This window comes from Anas platyrhynchos, chromosome 2, assembly GCF_047663525.1.
Source record: "Anas platyrhynchos isolate ZD024472 breed Pekin duck chromosome 2, IASCAAS_PekinDuck_T2T, whole genome shotgun sequence".
Classification (NCBI taxonomy): Eukaryota; Metazoa; Chordata; class Aves; order Anseriformes; family Anatidae; genus Anas; species Anas platyrhynchos.
Window position 1 is genome coordinate 77,489,360 of NC_092588.1, and position 20,769 is coordinate 77,510,128.

Below are 20,769 nucleotides of genomic sequence, written 5' to 3' on the forward strand. Positions count from 1 at the left end.
GTCTTGTGATCATGTCTAGTTGGAGTAAAAAATCAATACAAGAAACCAAACTGAGAACAAGCATTTTTCTATAGAACTACCCTTTCAAGGGTCCCAAACTCTTAGTTTCATTTCCACAATTTTGCTGATGCTTTTCTAGCCTGCTGAAGACTAGGTGGGGGAAAATTTGGGATGTGTGGTCCATTCTGGTAGTGAGGTGATGGGAATACGCCAACAAACACTGCAATGCAACAGCCTTGGAAAAAGAACAGGCTTGCTGTTTACTGGTACTTACGTTATCCCTTTCAGTCAGAGCAGAGAGAAGGGAAAGGATGAAATGCTGCTGGCAACTTCCCTCCTGTGAGTCCCACCCGCTTCTGCACTTCCATCCTAATCTGCAATAAGCAGGAGTGAAGATCCTTGTGTTTGAAATAGCAAGTTCTGTGCTAGCTGTCTCCTCTGTGTGATAGGATGCCAAGTCAAGAAGAGCTTTGAATTAGTGCTGCTTTAAACACTCTCATTCTTTGTAAATTCTCTGGAGAAGGCTAAATGTGTTTTAACACAAAGGTGGCGCGTTTTATTACGTTATGCCTGGAATAATTAATTTGTATGATTGAAAGAGGGTTTAGAAATGCTTTTGTAAGACAAAGTAGAAATTAAACAGTGATTTAAAAAAATCTACCACCCTCTATGTTCTTCAAGAAAAATTCTTTCTTCCAAGCTTAATTTCTGTCTAAAGTCTTCTGGACCAATCTGGTTCCTAGGATGTTTTCCCTTTTCTTGTTCTTGAGGCCTGCCTCGGCTTGCTCCCTTGAGTATTTAAAAACCCCGGGTATCTTAACCTAACTTCTTTCATGGCACTCTTCACCTGCCCTGTGCTGTGATCTGGGAGCCTTTCCTTGCAGCAGAAGAGGTTGTTTCAAGGCCAGAAGGTTATGTTTGTAGTTAGAAAATCTGTAGGTTGGTGTAGAGATTATGATATTAAATTTGAAGATGAAGGCAAAAGTAACTGGAAAAGGTACTTCAATTTATCAGAAGACACTGAATTACAGTTCGGGACAATCTTGATGCATTGGAGAATTGTGCTGCATGAAGGATATGGATTTTATTAGTGACAAATGCAGAACGTGATTTACTGGCAGGAATAATCAGCTGAACAAATGCAGCACAGGGGTAATTACTGGCTGGGCAGTAATTCTGCAGAAAAGTTCACAGACAACAGTGAATAACCTCAATTATGTCCAGCTTTACTCAGTAATTGAAAGATTTTGATAGAACTGATGGTTATCAACTGGAGAGAGCTCATAAAAGAGTAGTGAGAAAAATTAGGAGGCTAAGTTCATAGGGGAGTGGTTGAAGACTGGTGTCAATGAGGAGTGTTGTCTAGAGGAAGGAATTAGGGTAAAATTATTGACAAAGAAGATGGGGGAAAATGATGCCAAGAGGGAGAAAAGTTTTGTTTGTTTGTTTTAGTATATTTTGGGCAGGACAAATTAGATAAACTGAAATTAAAGCAAGAGAGATTTTGACAGCTAGACATTAGGAAGAAGACGTAAGGTGATAAAAATGTCTGGTGAAAGTGTGGGATGCCTGTTATTGGAGTCTTGAGTAATGAACAGGGAACAGATCTTTGGTGGGAGGCAGGCCTTAAGGAAACGTTGCTGCTGTTGGTAAGGAATGCACTGGGTGGCCTCCTGAGTCTTCTCCCCATCCTGGAATTCTTGTGGTTTTAGTGGACGAGTCAAGAAGGCACTTCCTGGAAAACAAAAACCTTCAAGCAATTAGAAGACACTTAAGAGTCGTGTTTTTCTTAATATTCTGAATAATTTGCTCTTTTTTTATGAAGGTGCATGCCCTCAATTTATGTGACTGACACTGGCTCTTCAGCAAATATTACTTGTAACTTCAATCTGTTTTCCAGGTGGCATAAGTGACATTCAGAAGCATGACCTTGCTTCAGTAAAAAATGAACCTACAAACATGTAATAGTTGACTGAAACATACAAGTTGTCAGCAAAGTGAAATAGGCAATTAAAGTGAATGTCATTGCCTGTGTTATATTACATATCTATCGCTCACTGGAAATGTATAATAAATGATTTAGGCATCAATTCCAGAACCACCTGTGTCCATAAATGGTTTCGTCCCTAGCAATGATGCTTTTCTTGCTGGCTGGCAGTGGAATTGCGTATTTTAAGGTCTTTTTTGTTACAGGTTTTGGGCTGGATCCGAAATGGAGAGTCTATGCTAAATGCTGGCCTTATCACTGCTAGCTCTTTGCAGGAAGCAGAACAGTTACAGAGGGAACACGAGCAGTTTCAACATGCAATAGAGGTAAAAGCACCATTTCAGTGACCATATCCAAGAAGTCCTCAATTACCGTTCATGAGTCTCTGTAAACAGCGTTGTCCTAAGGAGATGTATCTCTTCTTTCCCTTTTCATACTGGTGGGTTAACGCTGCAGTATTGAAATCATCTTATGGCAAAGAGATAAAAACACTTATTGGGAAGGTGGGGATTTTGTTCTTTTTTCTTGTTTTGGAGCTGCAATGCCAGACGACCACCTCTTCTTGGTGCCTTTTTTGCAGCATTGTAAAATAGTAATTTTTTGAGAAGAATAAAAAAGTTAAAAAACAAATCAAGTAAGTCTGTTAACAGCAGCTTTACTGAAAATGGTGTTTCCCTTTTTTAGAATACAACAATATAAAACTAGGTGTTAAAGTTAAGAATATATGAAACAGCACACATTAATTGTATGTATTCTGATTAAAGAACAACAACCATTTATTCGTTGTATTATGATATGGTCTTTTAATGTTTCCATTTTTGTTCAATGTTAAGTTTTACTGAAATTTATGTGTGGTGAAGTGTCCTTCTTCCTGCTTTGGTTTCAAACTAAATATATTGGACTGGTCATCTCTGTGCAAAAATTGTACAGAGATCTTAAGTTTGACTGGAACACAGTAATACTGATTTATATGCTCTATTGAGGGATTTGTGGTGACGTTCATTGTATATAGTATGTTTTTAAAAAAAACTTCTGATGAAAATGTAACCAATGTTATGTTCCTTTGGGAAAACTATTTTCATTTTCAGAAGTACTGTCCTGCAATAATAGTTTAATGCTCTTGCGCCATTTTGTGAAGCAATTTTTCTTCTAATGAGTGGATAGAGTTGTCTTTTTTATTGTCCTATACGCATGCATCTTTGTTCACTACTAATTTGCAATAGACTTTCTTAAAGCTGTGAGGACAGAAATAGCAATCAGACCAAAATAAGATAAATCTTTTTCATCTTTTTTCCCCTTCTTATGATGAAGGGAAAGCAAATCAACCTGGAATTCATGGTTATAAAGAATTTTACTGTGACATAGAGATGAGATGTGTGATTAATGCTTTGCAGTCGGCTTTTATTGTAGTCTGCTAATCATTGTTGATTTGCTGGTAAATCTCCATAGGATTTATTTTCCTTGTGTTTGCATAATGAAGTCATGCAGTGACTAATATTAGACAGTTATTTTTAGTTTATGAGTATGTGTGTGTGCATGTAGAAGTGTCACTGACACAGTGGAAATGTGACCCTTTGAGGTCTTCAAGAACATGAACTCAAATGCTCTCCTGAACCCCTGAATTTTCATCTCTTGTCAGAAAACGCATCAAAGTGCCCTACAGGTTCAGCAGAAGGCAGAGGCAATGCTGCAGGCTAATCACTATGACATGGATATGATCAGGGAGTGTGCAGAGAAGGTTGCTTCCCATTGGCAACAACTGATGCTGAAGATGGAGGACCGTCTCAAGCTTGTGAATGCCTCTGTTGCCTTCTATAAAACTTCTGAACAGGTACAGAAATGCTACGTGAGCTGTGTCAGCCTTGGTAAATTCTTCAGTGCAGTGTCAAAAAAAATCAGTTGACTGTATTTGATTATGTTTACCAATTTGATAACAATGAAATGCAGTCATAAAATACAGAAAATTCAAAAAGCAAATTATTTTCCCAGCTGCCTTAGTAACAGAAATCATGGTTTTAACTGAGTAGTAGACAAATTGCTCTAACTACTTGGAGGCTACAGTGTAATTTGTCTGGCTACACTCGCTTCAATTAGAAAAATTCAAAGATTACCAAAGAGCAGTGGTTATTGGTGAAGACTCAAATCTTTGTCAGCCTCTTCTGTCTCTCTGACCTTTAATATTCCCCAGATTCTTATTTTAATTGAGAAAAATGCCTGTAAAACATTTCCGAAATAAAACAGGAATACAAGTGCTTAGTTTTATTACTGCTTGTATCAAGAAGTTTTGCTTAAACCACAAGCAAGTTACACAGAGGTTTTAATGGAATTACTGCAGATGGTTAATGCTGTGTTTTGTAAGAGAGTCAGAGAAAAATCAGCTTTATTTGACTTGTCAGCAGAAGAGTTAGTGGTAATATTGGCAAGGTTTCTTCCTTTGCAATCATGTCTGAAGTTTATCCTGAACTTTGCAGTCACAGAGGCTGGGAAAGATGAGCAACTTCAGAGAGAGCATCCTGAGCAATGCTGCCTAAGAAGGCCAATGCTTGCAATCCTAAAGCCAAAGTTGGTTATCTTCCATTAAGTTCCAGTAAAAATATGTCAGAGCCTAAGATATATGTAAGGGATAGATCAGTTTTCATTTTTACTGTTCTGAATTTCAAATTTTTGTTGGACTGAATTATACTCAAGTTGGACTCCTCCTGCCTGATAGGTGTGCAGCGTGCTGGAAAGCCTGGAGCAAGAATATAAGCGAGAAGAGGACTGGTGTGGGGGAGCAGATAAACTGGGTCCCAACTCTGAAACAGATCATGTTACACCCATGATAAGCAAACACCTGGAACAGAAGGAGGCGTTCCTAAAGGTAGGTCTTGTCACTTATTGTGGTCTTCTGTGTCTTAGAAAACAAGCAGTCAAACATTGACTATTGCAGTGAGGAAACGTGCCTGGAAAGCAATGGAGCAGTGTCTAGTTAAAAGCTAAGCTATGTACATGTTCTGAACCACAAGATGTGGTAAGTGGCATGTTAACCACTTCTGACGGTGAAGAGCAGAGTATAGCCAAGTGCATAAAACTGTGGCCAGCCTTGTAAATGTATTTCCTGTGGAACTTCAATAGATGTCAGGTCTCCCACTGTGACTGAAGTTGAATTGGGAATCACAGCTTTGAGCAACTGTCATTGTAAAGAATAGTTAAAAGCTGCTGCTTTGGAAAAGAAGTGGCAGTCACATATTGTCATTACTGCCTGCGTATCAGAGCAACTCTTAGTTGTACTTGGACTACAGTACAAAAAGAAGAAAATTACTAGACAAGCATCTGGAAGTAGCTGGGATTGTGTAATAGTCTGCAGATAAATTAAAGGTTTTTTATTCTAGCTAATGCCCTAATGAAGAGAGTTATTGATCATACCGAATAAAAGTGTAACGGATGCTTGCAAAGCAGCATGACTAAGCCTATAACCAAAGGCTTTTTCCAGTATCGCCTTGAAAGACTTCACAGTATATAACTTAGTTTTACTAAAAGCCTTTTTGTTCTCAGTGCACAGATGAGAACATTCAAAAATGTATTAGCATTACTCTAAGTATGCTGTCAAACACATCTTTCAGCAGTGGGCATGTGAATTTCCAGTCTTTGGGTTAAAATAATTCGAGGAATTACTTGGTATCTTTGTTACTGCATGTAACCAATTTAAAGCAGCATTTAATGTTCTGATTATTAGAAATAAGGCAGCCAGACCATATATAGTACTTGATGTGCATTAAGATGAAGAAGGCAGCTGAGCTGAGCGTTGGCAGTACAGCTGAGAGGACTCAAGGTTCTCAAGGCCTTTAAAGGACATCTTAATATTTTAGCACTTTTGGTTTCACTTCAGCAAAGCAATTACTTTTTGTCTAAAGTATTGGTGGATGTTTTAGAATATCCAGGTGATGTCATAAGCATGTGCACTCTGTTTATGCAATAAATATTTCAAGTGGCACATACACAAAACAAACTATGAGCTCTGAGTCATGCTGAAAGCTCTAAAGCAGGTAATTGCTTTCCAGGATCTTCAGATAAATACTAATAGCATTTTGTTTGGTTGTTTTTTTTGTTTCAGTTTTTAGGTGTGTTTTTTTTTTCCTGCCAGATAAGTAAGGATTATTTGTTGGGGAAACAATTTTAATGGTTGGGTTGGCTTACTTGTAGAAGAATTTAATAGGCAACGTTTCTTAATGTGGAAAGGGGGGGATATACACAAAAAGGGGGAGAGGAAGGCTCTTCATCTCTTTTGAATGCATATGTGTATATCTTGGAAGAAAATAATACTGCTGACTCTCTAGGCTTGCACGCTGGCCCGGAGGAATGCCGATGTCTTCCTGAAATACCTGCACAGGAATAGCGTCAACATGCCAGGGATGGTGACACACATTAAAGCACCTGAACAGCAAGTCAAAAGTAAGGGGACTCTTGTTCTTATCCTTTTTTCTTCTTTTTTTTTTTTTTCCCATCCAAAGAGCGCAATGATCATGTGCTGTGGTGTGTGTGATGCTGGGGGACTGAAGCTCGCACAAGTGGAAATGGTTCTGTCAGGCTTAACAGGAATTAATTAAAATTGTTCTCACACTTTGAAAGAGCTGACAGTCGTCAAATTTTCTTATACCCAAATGAATTTGCTCTGAATTTATTTATCTCCTGCTTATGCTTGATCTTCTTGCAATTTGAAACTCAGATGTGCTGCTTTTGTTTAGAGAATGAGATAGTAAACTTCCATGTGATGATGTTTGGTCTGAAGCCAAAAGGGAGCTGCTGATCACTTGAAACTTACTCAGTCTGCTGGTGTGGTGCATTTTGTGAGTTCCTCAGGAATGCCAGGGTGATACAAGGCAATCCCTCGAATGATGCCCTTGGGCTTTTCATATAGTTGAATCGTTTAAAGGAACTTGATGAAATATAGGATAACTGGCATCATGTTTAAATTTCTTGTTCAGATAAGTAGTAGCTGAGATGAGGCAGGAAAGAACCATTATGTGGGGCTTGGCTTTTGATAGGAGTAATTCAACATAGTGCAGCTTTGAGGTGTAACTTGTGTTGTGGGGAATGGACTAGAGACAGAAATCTGCAGGGTTTTCAGGGATGAAAGTGGCAAAATGACAGAAATTAGTAGGGTATGCATAAATGGTGGGTGAAGTAGGCAGAACAGAGATTAGAGGGAGAGATTCAGAAATAAATACTGCATTTTAATAGCTTATTTGCTGGTCATATACTGCTTGATGCATTTTGAACCTGTGGCTGAACATGTCAGTGCTACAGACTCAGAAGCGGAGAAGTCTAAGTCAAATTGCCTAATTAATTGCTGTTTGCAGATATCCAAAGAGAGTTGCGCAGAAGGTGGAGCCAAACTGAGAGGAACACAGCATTGGGACCTTGATGTAAATTTTTGGTCCTAATAGAAAATTCTGATATAAGGAAAAAGTGTTAAAGCAGGAGTGAGAAAGAACTGAGTAGAACAGGTAGCCCAGAGAGGTGGTGGAGTCTTTGGGAAAATTTTAAATTCATTTGAACACGTCCCTGAACAATTCTGAAGTTACTCGTGCTTTGAGGGGGACGTTGGAACAGATGATCTCCAGAGGTCACTTCCACTCTAAATTATTTTTGATTCTACCAGAAAAGGACATGCTGACTTTCTTCAGTTTCCTATAACAGAAAAAAAAAGTTTGTTAAGCTCATCTGTGTATCTGATGGTACGCAAACTGAAAATCTCCCTGTGCTGATTTTTTCTTCTTGGAGAGATAATAAAGTATTGGACATTTGTAGGGAAATAATTAGATTGTGTCTGTTGAAACTTTGGACGTGTGCAGATAAGACAAAGGATTATTTCTCCCCCTATCCTGAAGACATCAACATTTATAAAACTGCATAAGACAAAATTTCTATGCAGATTCAGGTCGTATCAATAGTGAAAAATTTTTAATGACATTTGTCAATTAGCTCTACTCTTAGTAGTGGAAAACAAAATCAAAGCAGAAGGAAGCAGAAAGTTGAGCTATAATGTTTCTTGAGTGTAAGAAAAAAAAAGTTAGGACTTGGAGGGAAACTTTTAAGATTTGGTTTCAGAAGCTGTTTTGTGCAGAAAACAGTCATTCTGAGAAAGATAAATATGTTCAAATGAGGGAAAAGTAGAGAAGTCTTAGCTAATGTTCTTAAAAATAATTACATTTCAGAACAGTAGTCTCTTTTAATCTCTTTTCTAAATAGATAGGATTGAAAAGAGTGGAGTGTTTATTTCAAGAATACATCTGAGTATGAGTGTGTGTAATGGTCCTGCAGAACAGATGCACCCTGTGTTTCAACAAAATGAAATAATGTGTTAGACTGTGCTCATTATATAGTATTCAGGCATTAAAAAGAACTGTTTATAAAATGGAGTAACCCTTGAGTTTCTGCAGAACTGCTGAACTTTTTTTAAAACAAACAAAAAAGCAAATTAACATACATTATTCAGTGGCAGACTTGATCCTTGTTCCCAGATGCAGGTTAAAATATCTAGAAAAGCAATCTGTTAATATAGGCAAAGTTTAGCTAAACACATTCTTCCTGGGAAACAGTAATCACAATGATACTGAACTCTGAAAGATGTCATTCTGTCCCTTCATACCAGTGTAAACAATTTTCTTGACATGTCGTTACAGCTATACAAATTCTGTATCAGACACCATGCCAAAGCCAATCTTTATGAAGTAGTAATGGCCCAAAACTTTGTTGTGGCAGGTGGATACAGCCAGTGACAATAGCTGTAAGCTCAGAAACAGAGCATCTTCATTTTTCTTTCTGCTGCTAATTTCATGTGCTTCTTCCTTGCCCCTCCTTCACAGGTTACAGGTGAACAACGTAGATGAAGGAACTTTGGTCTAGTGTTGCTCATATTTTTAGATAATCTGATAGAGAGTGCAAGATGTGTAGAGATGAGCTCCAAGAGATTTCAGCTGATAGTCAGAATAAATTGAAAGCTTAGGAACTACTTTGGTATCCTAACAAATGATGGAACTAAAGAAAACAACTGTTCAGAAGGCTCAAAATAAGTTGAACTGCTCATCTAAACATAATATAAAAAGTTGACATTCTATAACTTCTTATTGTTATTTTATAATATGTGTTCTATTCCTTTTCAGTCCAAGAAATTAATGGCAGTAACATTAATGGGACTCAGCCAAATGCCTCTCACTGGCTTGCCATCTGTATCATGTCCTCACAGAACAAGTGCTGTTCCAATTAGCTAAATTCACCTTAACTTGCCGTGTATCAGAACTACTTCACTTGCATCATTATCAAGACGTCTCTTCTTATATGCTGTCCATTTGGGTTTATTACATTACATAATGGTAGTCCCCCAGAAATCTGGTGTATGTTCTGTGCAAGCATTTCAGAGGTGGCCTAAGGCAGAAATAAAACTGAGAAAGCAGGTGAGGCAGCATTGCATATAGCAGTTCAGCTCATGACTTGGCAAGGGGACAGATGAGTTGAGGCATGTTTGAGGGTAGCCTGCCCAGCAGGAATATAACGTTGGCTGCAGTTACCAGCTTCCAACGAAAAGCAAATTCTGGGTGATCTCAGCGCTCCATGTCAAATGCAACTATGGTATTTCCAAGCAGGAAGATATTGGCAGCAGTGTAGCCAAGTTTCGTAATCCTCAGGAAGGCAGTAGCAGGTGATTGTAATTGGTCCCAGCTCACCCATAGGTAGGGAGAGATGTTTTTCCCTTCAGGCTGCCTTTGAGCTTATCTGTAAAACCATTTCTCTGAGTTGATAGCATTTGCAAGTTAAGACGTGGTGGACCAGCACCATGAGGCTGGGGGACACAAAGATGTTCAGAGGTCTAGCCCCTAAGACTTCACATTTGTTGAAAATACGCAGTTTTGGGTGTCAGTAGAAAAACAAGAAAACCATTGCTGTGAAGGATAAGCCTTTTTTGTGGTCTCTCCTGTTCTTTTCAAATGGCGGAGGCTTCCCTGTGGGTTCTTTGCACTTCCAACAGAATCACCTGACAGAAATCTTGTGATTCCCCATTCCCATGTATTTCAGCTTGCCATCTGGGTTTGCAGTAGCTACAAAATCCACTAGGGTTGCTGCTCTGAAAGAAACAGTGGGTAAAGTGAGCTTAACAAGAAACTGCTAGGATTTATTTATTTGAAATAAAAAACAATAAGCATGAAAGGAGCAGAGTTCGGATAAGATCCACAGCATATTGTAAGCAAAAACGCTTTGCCATCAAAGAATTTATAAGGCAGACACATGGAATTGCAGGTTAACAGTATAATTTGGATCCAATTCTCAGTGCTAGACAGTTTCTTATACTCAGAAATGGAATAGCAGATTGTGGAGTTAATTATTTGATTACCTGGAAATTCTGTCGAGGCTCAATGAACGTGGATATTTGAGCAAGTCATAATTCTCAATTACACTGTTGTTTTGTCATGTTTGTTTTTTTTTCTTGTTCTTCCATATAATGTCCGAATGTGTGGCATTTGTTACTGTAGTGAGCTAAGCTTATATACTTACCCATATATATTAAACTGTAAAAACACTGTATAGGAAACTTGTATATTCAGAAAAAAAAAAGTATTCTGTGGTTAATATGAGCCTTTAAGCATATTGTGATTGCTTGTGTGTGCTCACTGTTTCTGAGAAAACCCTTCAAGAACTATCTTTGTCATACTAAGCTTTGAGCTCTTTTAAACAGTGGCAATCCCTGATTGAAAAGCATCTGATAGAAGAAAAGGTGTCATTAATAGGTTTCAATTACATCTCTGGTTTCTTTAACTAATGTTTCTCTAAGTAGTAACAAAAAAGGAGCACCAACATTTTATGAACATTATGAAAAAGAGCAAAATAGAGTAACAGAGAGTAACACCATTACCAATTCTATAGTGTAAACTACTTCCACTGATTTTGGTATGTTATTTCAAAATTGTTTGTCATAACCTCTGTTGAAACTGTTTGCATTCCTTTCAGATATCTTGAATGAGCTCTTCCAGCGGGAAAACCGTGTGCTGCATTATTGGACCATGCGTAAAAGGCGTCTTGATCAATGCCAACAGTATGTGGTGTTTGAAAGAAGTGCCAAACAGGTGAGGGTTGTACATAAAAATTCTCTTCAGAGTGATTAAGGTTTGACATAAACTGGCATGTCCTGTAATTGCAAATTTGCCATTAACTTCAATATTCCAAATGCCTGAAAGATCAATAATTAAAGTAGAAAGTAAGATGAATTATTTGTTGTTCCTTTAATACAGAACAACTAAATCTGCTGAGGCAGCCTGTCTTTATTGCAGTAATTTAAAGGTAGTGTTTTATTTCTGCCAGCTTGATCTGATACTGCCTAGTCTCATTTCTTCAAGCTTGTGTTGACAAATTGTTATGCTTGTTAACTTTTACATACACACGCAATTTGATCAGGGAAATAACAGACATCAACATATTTCTCAGATGGTTGGGGGTAGGAGGGAATCTAATTAATCTAGATTAACCTAATCTAGAAAATAGAAGTGGGATAATTCATTAAATAGTGTAATTGAATGACTGCAAAGGTCTTCGCAATTTTTGTGTATTTGCATGGTAGGTCCAACTTCTTATATTTTGTTGAATTTAGCAGTCTGGAAATAACCATTAAGAAATTACACCTGAAAAAAATCCCCTTTACTAATCATAATGGAAGCCATAAAAATAAACTGGGGGGTTCCAAGGCAAAATTGCTAACTGGAATGATTGGCAACTCTTTTTTTTTTTTTTTTTAACTGGATATAGGACAAAGAAAGGAAGCTAATCTATTCCTGTTCCACAAAAAAGAATGCAACGCCCATAGTGCAAAGTATAGTTAGACATATTTTAAAGGACTCTAAAAGCTAATCTTATATTTCTTTCCGACAGCCAGTGTAGGCAGAGGCTTAATTACTAGTGGTCTGTTTTGATCTTGAAAGGTTTCTGAAGTCTGTCTTTCATGACTTCACAAAGCAAGTAATGCAAGTTAAATCCTGGAGTGAAGTTAAAGATGAATAAGCCTTTAAAACAACAATTAAAAACTACAACACCCCCACTCCAACCCCTCTTCCCGGTTTGTGAATGACCTTAACTTCAACTTCTGCCAAGCACATGACCTGCGTGCTTTTGAACAGAGATTACTGACTAATGGTCAAACACCAGAGATAAAGATCTGTCAGCGTTTTCATTGTAAATCCCATTTTGCAGCAACCTTCAGTTTAGTCACTGCCATGTTTATTGGCACTCCACACTGATTAACCATAAATGGGAAATATTGCTGTCTTTGTTATGGTTTTTGTTTGGAAGTTGGAAGAACCCATGATTTGTGCTTTCAGAACTATGTTCCCTGCTATGGAAACAGATACCACAATAGTTTGCAAGGAGTGATAGAATGACTGATCATCCCAGAATTAAGGGCTCACCTGGTCTCTAAATTGATTTTTTTCCAGTTCATGTATGCTGATGTGCATCTCCATACATCATTTTAGCTTGGTGAAGAGAAGACTTAAAGGGGATCTTATCAATGTGTACAAGTATTTAAAGGGTGGGTGTTAAGAGGATGGGGCTGGACTCTTCAGTGGTACCCAGTGACAGGACAAGAGGCAGTGGGCACAAACTGAAACACAGGAAGTTGCAGCTGAATATGAGGAGACATTTCTTTACTGTAAGGGTGACAGTGCACTGGAACAGCTTGGACAGAGAGGTTGTGGAGTCTCCTTCTTTGGAGATACTCAAAACCCACCTGGATGCCATCCTGTGAAATGTGCACTGGGTGATCCTGCTTGGCAAGGGGGTTGGACCAGCTGATCTCCAGAGGTCCCTTCCAACCTCAACAGTTCTGTGATTGTATGATTCCAGCATACAGTCCTGACCTTCACATGAAATAAGCTGACTTAAACTGTAGGAATTAACATCAATATTAACTTCGGGTCACGTGACTCTAGAGAGCTGCCAAGAAGTAATGAAAGGGTGACACTTGCAGAGGGAAAGTTTTGTTTGTCACCCATTCCAGCACTGTGTAATAAACCCACAAAAAAAAAAAAAAAGAGGCTAAAAAGTGAAAAGCAAGAAGTATCAAAATAAACGTTGTTTATAGCATCAAACTTTAATGCGCTTCTTGTCTACATCGGTCTTCACCTGCAAAGTTTGACGTTAGAATTGACAAGAGACATTGTGCAGGTGGCCAGCTGATATTCACCTCTTCTTGATCCCAGTCCAAGAGTCGTTGGCTTGTTTCCATCAATGGCACTTGAAGAGTGCAGGCCCATCTCTTCAGGCTAGCATCTGCACTAGTATGTGACCGGGTAAATGGCATGCTGGTACACCCTTACAGTCTTTAACATTCAGACACTGACGGTCAGTGTTCTAGCCAAACAGTATTAAACTCATTGAACACTTAAGATGTCAGAATCAAGAAGTTTCTAAGTGCATGTGCCTCTGCATGCTGCCGTAGCAGCCTGTATTAAGAGTTTGTGCCTCCATTTGTGCCGCAATTGCTTCAAGTGGAGTAGAGCAAAATTTACCTGTAACCAAGCTGTGTTTGTAAAATGTTGATTACGGTTGGTTTCTGTTGCCAAAAGTATACTGCCTTCTCTCTTACTTTTCCTTCATTCTTGCTTTATTTAGGCTCTGGAATGGATTCATGACAACGGAGAGTTTTATTTATCCACACATACTTCCACTGGTTCCAGTATCCAGCACACTCAAGAGCTGCTAAAAGAACATGAAGAATTTCAGATCACAGCAAAGGTAAAATAGAATTACAGAATGTGTTGGGTTGGAAGGGTCCTCAAAAATGATCTAGTTCCAACACCCCTACCACAGGCAGGGACACCACCCACTTGATCAGGTTGCCCAAGGCCCCACCCAGACTAGCCTTGAACACCTCCACGGATGGGGCATCCACAGCTTCTCTGGGCAACCTGTTCCAGTGCCTCACCGCCCTCTGAGTGAAGAATTCCCTCCTAACCTCTAATCTAAATCTCCATTCTTTTAGTTTAAAACCATTCCCCCTTGTTGTGTTATTTTCTGCATGAGCAAAAAGTTCTATCTTTTTTTAAAAGCTCTCTTTATGTACTGAAATGTCACAATGAGGTCTCCCCAGAGCCTTCTTTTCTCCCAGTTGAACATCTCCAGCTCTCTCAGCCATTTTTTGTAAGAGCAGCCATCTGATCAACTTTGTGGCCCTCCACTGGACCTGTTCTAACAGGTCCACATCTTTCTTGTGCTAGGAGCTCCAGACCTGGGCATAGTACTCCAAGCGGGGCCTTAGGAGGGCGGAGCAGAGGGGTACAATCACCTCTCTCCACCTGCTGGCTACTCCTCTGGTGATGAAGCCCAGGATGCAGTTGGCCTTCTGGGCTGCAAACACTCACTGCCAGCTCATGTCGAACTTTTCATCCATCAGATTCCCCAAGTCCTTCTCTGCAGGCTGCTGTCAGTGAGTTCTTTCTCAGTCTGTACTTGCATCTGGGATTGCCCCAACCCAGGTGCAGCACCTTGTACTTGGACTTGTTGAACCTCATTAGGGTCCACTTCTCAAGCTTGTCCAGGTCCTTTTGGTTGGTATCCCTTCTTACTGGTGTATCAGCTGCACCCATTCAGTTCAGTGTTGTCTGTGCTCTAAAAAAAAGTATCCTTAAAGAGCTGCTAGCTATGATCAGTTTCTCTGTCCACAAGGATAAAAATAAATAAATAAACCATGTACCATTTAAAAAACAAGCAAACAAAAAAACACAGTAAGAATGTAATGAAGAAGCTTAGTGTATTTGCATTGTCTTTCTGTATTTCTTCTGGGAATGGAATAAAACAAAAAATAATCAGAAAATAATCACCATGTTACTAGAGCTCTATCAGCCAGCCCTATGTGCAATTGATTTCTTATGACAGAATTGTAGTGAAATAGTTTTAAAATGACTTTAAAAAACAGGAACCATGAGGTCCTTTGATTTCCATTTTTACATTCTTATGTCCGTGGATTACTGAATGTTCATTTAGGATGTAAAACACAGCAGAACATGTTATTCATCTACAATTTAATGGTAGCATAGTAGAAGAACAGCAGATAGTGAAAAATCATTACTGCTAAGGTTATTTGTTTTATTAAAATATTTTGTGATTCTATTGCAACTTTTTGACCTGTGGCAGAATTATTTTCTTCTCTGTTTCTGGAGGCCTATGCAGAGATGGAGATGTTATGAGTGAGGCTTAGTAGTTTTCACATGTGTAAAAACAACAGTTAGTGCATGACCAAAGTACCTGAGATTATGTAAACTTGTCAGTCTTTGTGTTCCATTTTGCAACTGTCACCTGTTTCCAACTCTTGGCTCTCCAGTCTTCCAAGGAGCCCAAAAAAGTAAACAAGAGTTCATTTTTCTAAAGGACTACCTCAGAAGGAAAGAGACTTGGAGATAGAGTTGGTCATGGAAAGGGAGAAAAGAGAATCTTATATATTTGTTTTTCAAACCCAGATTTTCTTCCGAGTTTCATTCCAGCCTTTGTTCTGTTGGATTCCATCCAGCACGCAGAGCACCACTGCCCCGTTACTTCCTCTGTCAGTCAGTGGATGACGCTGGTGCCCCTTTAGAGAGGATGTTGTTAGTGCCACTCCCTACTTGTTTCAACCAGTTTCATTACTGGCTGGGAGGAAATATTAGCCCTGGCTTGCTCTTAAACTTGGAATTCCACGGTGGAAAAAAAAGTGCTTAGATGAGTGACCATAAGGAAAGAGAAAGAAAAGAAAGAAAATAAAAAAAAAAAAAAAAGAAAGGGTGAACAACAACACCAAAAAAAAAAAAAAGGAAAAAAAAAGTCAAGTTCTTATTAACTGCTTTGCTTAACTCTCTGTTAGCAAGGGCACTGGCAGGATGTTTTACTCTGACATCGTATCAAAGAGAGGTGGATGTATAAAGTCATGTTATGGATAATTTATGATTTACACAAAGAAAGTGCATACTGTTAGGTAGCATGTTAATTGGGAAACGCACTTAGTTACAGTCTTGGTGGTGGATTCTTGTTCTTTTAGAATCTAAGGACTATGGGAGAGCAAAACATGGTATGAAAAAATGTAAAGAATATAGTCTGTATCCATTAAATTGTAAAGTGTATAACAAAAATGGTATCTATCACAGCATTTCATTGATGCCCTTGTAAAAAGAGAGGAAGTTTCCTGAGATCTTGTGGGCCTGGCCCAATACCAGTGCTTCAGTGGTAGTGAAGAAAATACTTCCGATGGGATCAAAATCCTTTTGTGTTAGTGCAAGGAGATAAGTGTGCTCTGCAAAGCTCTTCTAGAAGAATTTAGTCTCTGTGTTAGATATGGAAATTCACATTTTTGAAAGAAAAACAAGTAACCAGCTTATAATGTAACAGTAAAACCCAAGGAGTTCTGTATTCATCCTGTGCCGTTTGTATTTAGAAACTGATATCTGTTTAAAGAAGTTCTGGGATGAGAGGAGGAAGCTAGCTCCTTTCATGGCTTCTCCACCTGTACTTAGTAGCAAGTTAAGCAAAATGATCCCCTTCATGACAGGTAGAGTTCGTAACTGTTTGATATTTTCCTGTTTTCATAGCAAACCAAAGAGAGGGTGAAGTTGTTGATACAGCTGGCTGATGGCTTTTGTGAAAAAGGGCATGCTCATGCAACAGAGATTAAAAAATGTGTCACAGCAGTGGATAAGAGGTACAGAGACTTTTCCCTGCGCATGGAGAAATACAGGACCTCTTTAGAGAAAGCTCTGGGTATTTCCTCTGATTCCAATAAATCGGTAAGTGAAATTGGAGTGTGATGATAGACACACAAAAAAAAAACTTTGCTTGCATTTGATTTAGTTATCGTTTTCTCTTGTCTCTTGCCTTAATTAATATTTCCTTTCTTTAATAAAGAGCAAAAGCTTGCAGCTGGATATAATCCCAGCCAGTGTCCCTGGGTCAGAGGTGAAACTGCGCGATGCTGCTCATGAGCTTAATGAAGAAAAACGAAAATCTGCCCGCAGGAAAGAGTAATGAATTTATTTATTTTTAATCAATGAGAGTGCATAAATCAATCCTGATAATGAAGCAACTGTCGTGGCTTGTCTGGGAGCTTAGAAATCAGATAAATAGTAAAAGAGAGTGATACTCTTCATTAGCTCCTATTGCCTTTTATTCAATGCTCATTCTCACAGAAAATTCGAGCATGTCAGAATGCTAAGCTTCCAAAGCCATGTTACACTTTGTAACTTTTTTTCTTTTTCTTTTTAGAATTAATGTGAATTATATGTGTAAGGGGAGGAGGGAGTTTACGTTTAATCAATATAGCAATGGAAAAGCATTTGACAAAACTTCCATCTCCTTCCCCATTTCTTTTTGCACTGATTAGTAATGGAGAAATGTTATCTCTTATGTTGCCTTCATGTGTTTTCTCTTGTTGCATTTCACTTCCCAGATATTTCCTAGAACAGTAGAAAAAGCAAAACCTGATGAGAAATGTGTATTCTGGTTATTATATATTCATAATGATTAAACAGGCTGAGATTTGATTAGTCTTTCTGTTGTCACCTAAGGTTTATTATGGCTGAACTAATTCAGACAGAAAAGGCTTACGTAAGAGACCTCCGGGAATGCATGGATGTAAGTTTTCTTCTTTCACTGGTTTTTGAATTCAGGATTCAATCTGTTGCTTTCTACTTCTTTCTGATAAAAAAAAAATAAAAATGTGGGGATCAGTTTGTTGTCATAAGACTTAAATTGTTTTTTCTGCGATTAATAGGAAACTTAGAATTACAATTGATATCAGCCATTTCAGAATTCATCCTATATGTTTTGTTTTTGTCAGTACTGAGTTTTAGTATTTGATAATTTCCTTATTCATAAACTTTTTTTCTCTTTTCCCTTTCCTCCTCTCCTTTCCCTCTTTTTGGTGAGGGACAGGAAAAAGGAGGGGGTTAATTTATGTGCTTTGCTAGCAAGAGAAAAGAGCTTGTGTTAATTCCCTTATTATGTGTATCACATGTTCTGCTACTCGCTGACTTATCGAATAGAAATTCAGAGAGATTCTATGGAAAAATGCCCAGTAATTGTTATGCTCAAGCTAGTAATGTTCAGCGTTAGCTCTTGCACAAAACATGAACTTCCAGACTGCAGACATGACCTTCATAAGGAATATCCTGAAGCATTAGAGGTTGTCAAGAGCGCTATGCATTTTAAATGATGTAATCTGAAGGACTGTGTTAAATTGTCAGTTTTAAAACGTGGATTTGCCTGTCAGAATCACAAGGTACATGTGACACAACAGACAACTGGAATTGATGATGCTAAGTGATTTTCACCAATTTCTCTGCATGAGTGTGTGCTTACAGATAACCTGAGTGCTTCTGTTCAGCTTTTTGATGATTTTTTCATGCATCTTTTTTGTTCTGGGCAGACGTATCTATGGGAAATGACAAGTGGAGTTGAAGAGATCCCACCTGGTATTGTAAACAAAGAACACATTATCTTTGGAAACATGCAGGAAATCTATGAGTTCCACAATAAGTGAGTGACTTATCTCCCATTTCCATATTAGTGGTAAATCCACATGATGACCTGAGGGATTTCCTAATGAAAATATGGTGCATATGAATAATGAACTCTTTACCATCAAAAATGTAAAGAATTTCTTATCATACTGTTAAATTGTTAAAATTGTTGCTTTTTGTAACCAGGTAGGTACACCACTAGAAACTGACTTTTTCAGTCTCAGACGTCTTTCAGCTTTTAAGAAATTATTTGAATGCATTAAAATATTGCTGTACGTTTTCCAGTTGTCATGAAGAGGTAGAAATCACTGGTATAGCGCTAACGGTTTCTTTAGTTAACGTAAGTATTTAAAAAGCAAGTCAGCCTCCTATTTCTCTTGAGATGAAGGCTAAACTTTTCCTGAAACTGATGTGTACGTGTATTAACTGCGTAAGTCTGCTGGAGCAACTTGGAACTTTCACATCAGAGTTTGTATTGAATTATAATAGCTAATTTATATTATTTCTGATATTACACATTTGTCATCCATTCCTTTTGATTCTGTTAGTTCATGTTGTTGGTATGAATTACAGTAAGATTTCTATCTTTATTCACAGACAATAGATCAAAGTCAACTGCTCTAATGAAAGTGTTTCATGTGCCTTATACAGTTCCTTTCTTCTCTACCCATAGTATATTCCTCAAAGAGCTGGAAAAATATGAACAGTTACCAGAAGATGTTGGACACTGCTTCGTGACATGGGTAACAAAGTCAGATTTGTGTTTAGAAGTAACAAGGGAGATAGGAAGCATGGAGGGGTAGAGTAGATACTTACTCTCAAGTCTCTTTTAAATTTGAGTCTCTGTAAAAGTAACTCTTCCTTGAAATTTGGATTTAAAAAATTGTCTATCTTGAACAGGAAAATAATTAAGGTACTGCTATCAGGTGCCAGTACTTGGCTGCCCTCAAAGTGTATGTGAATTGCCGAAACCTCCATTTGGGTTTTTGTTTAGTTCATTATCTTTGTCTTAGGTATGAATAATCTACTTTTGCATATGCTGCCATTGTTTTCAGTCGCATTTGTATGATGTATTTTCCTATGCTGCCAGTTTAAGTAGGAAAATAATCCTATGTTGGTTAGTTTCTTGAGACAGATGGAATGTTCTCTGATAACTGTAAAAACTTTTTGAGACAGCAGTTACGCTCTGTGATAACATGTAAATTTACATTTCCGTCTGCAGGCAGACAAGTTCCAAATGTATGTTACTTACTGTAAAAATAAGCCTGATTCTACCCAGCTGATATTAGAACATGCGGGAGCATACTTTGATGTAAGTACTTCATGTCCATCTTAAAAATATGTCTTTCTAGTTTGAATCTCATATTTATGTTTATATTGAGTGCCTTATTTCTTAAGAAAATGCAAGCTTAATACTAAAATTTACTGTCATCTTAAGAAAATCAATCATATCTCACATGGTTAATTTATATTGCTCAATTGGTCTTCATAAATCTGTTAAATCAAGTATAAGAAGTCAGTGTTATATCACAGCAGTTCAGAACTGCAAACAGGGTTTTGGCAGCAACAACCAAGACATGAGTCTTCAGTTCTCACTAGCACATTCTGCAAATCTTAGCATTTTGATTTGCTTAGGTTGCACCATACATAAAAAAGACGACAATCTTTGTTAAATTTGTTGGGGTGCCTTTGACTTGTAATTGAATGCAGTAGTAATTCAGTTGACTGGCATTGTTCAGAGCTGCTAAACCAACCACATTGCTAATTCAGTCCCAAAGTTACCTGGTCTACATGTAACATTCCATTTAGGAAAGGACAAAAATATGGTAGCTGTTGGAGTTTTTGGAGGATTTCAGTCATTCTGAAGGACTTTGTGCTCTTCCTTGGTAATTTTGTGGAATACATATTTACAGATGATTCAACTACATTGTTTCCTCCTCCCCTGTGCTAAGCTACTAGATGCGTAGCGACACCACCATTGTTCTGTAGAATTAGCTATGGAAATAGAGGGAAGGGCATAATATTAATAATAATATCCCTGGAGCTCTTGGTGTTAATTTCAAAAGCCTTTCACTAAGGAGATGGGGGATTCTTAACAGTATAAGGTAAAGTCTTTCTGTGAAGCCTCTGGTTAGTTTTCAATGCTTGTACAAGAGTAGACACATTACAGAAAATCAGGTCATCTCTATTAGATATGGTCGTATGACCACAAAAATTTAAAGAACTTATTAAATACTGTAATTGCTGATGAAAAAAAAAATCGGCGATAAAAGA

At 38.0% G+C, this 20,769-nt stretch overlaps 1 protein-coding gene across 2 annotated transcripts in view; it reads left to right on the top strand.

Annotated features, from left to right (window-relative positions):
- Nucleotides 1-20,769, top strand: part of TRIO (trio Rho guanine nucleotide exchange factor) — a 242,083-nt gene that overhangs the window by 133,894 nt on the left and 87,420 nt on the right. For both annotated transcript variants that reach the window (XM_038175341.2, XM_038175340.2), the window contains exons 16-27: nt 2,194-2,313; nt 3,627-3,818; nt 4,698-4,847; nt 6,304-6,418; nt 10,973-11,088; nt 13,625-13,747; nt 16,570-16,764; nt 16,883-16,998; nt 17,542-17,608; nt 18,402-18,511; nt 19,169-19,238; nt 19,718-19,807. In XM_038175341.2, coding sequence (XP_038031269.1) covers nt 2,194-2,313; nt 3,627-3,818; nt 4,698-4,847; nt 6,304-6,418; nt 10,973-11,088; nt 13,625-13,747; nt 16,570-16,764; nt 16,883-16,998; nt 17,542-17,608; nt 18,402-18,511; nt 19,169-19,238; nt 19,718-19,807 — 1,464 coding nt within the window. The remainder of the gene's footprint in view (nt 1-2,193; nt 2,314-3,626; nt 3,819-4,697; nt 4,848-6,303; nt 6,419-10,972; nt 11,089-13,624; nt 13,748-16,569; nt 16,765-16,882; nt 16,999-17,541; nt 17,609-18,401; nt 18,512-19,168; nt 19,239-19,717; nt 19,808-20,769) is intronic.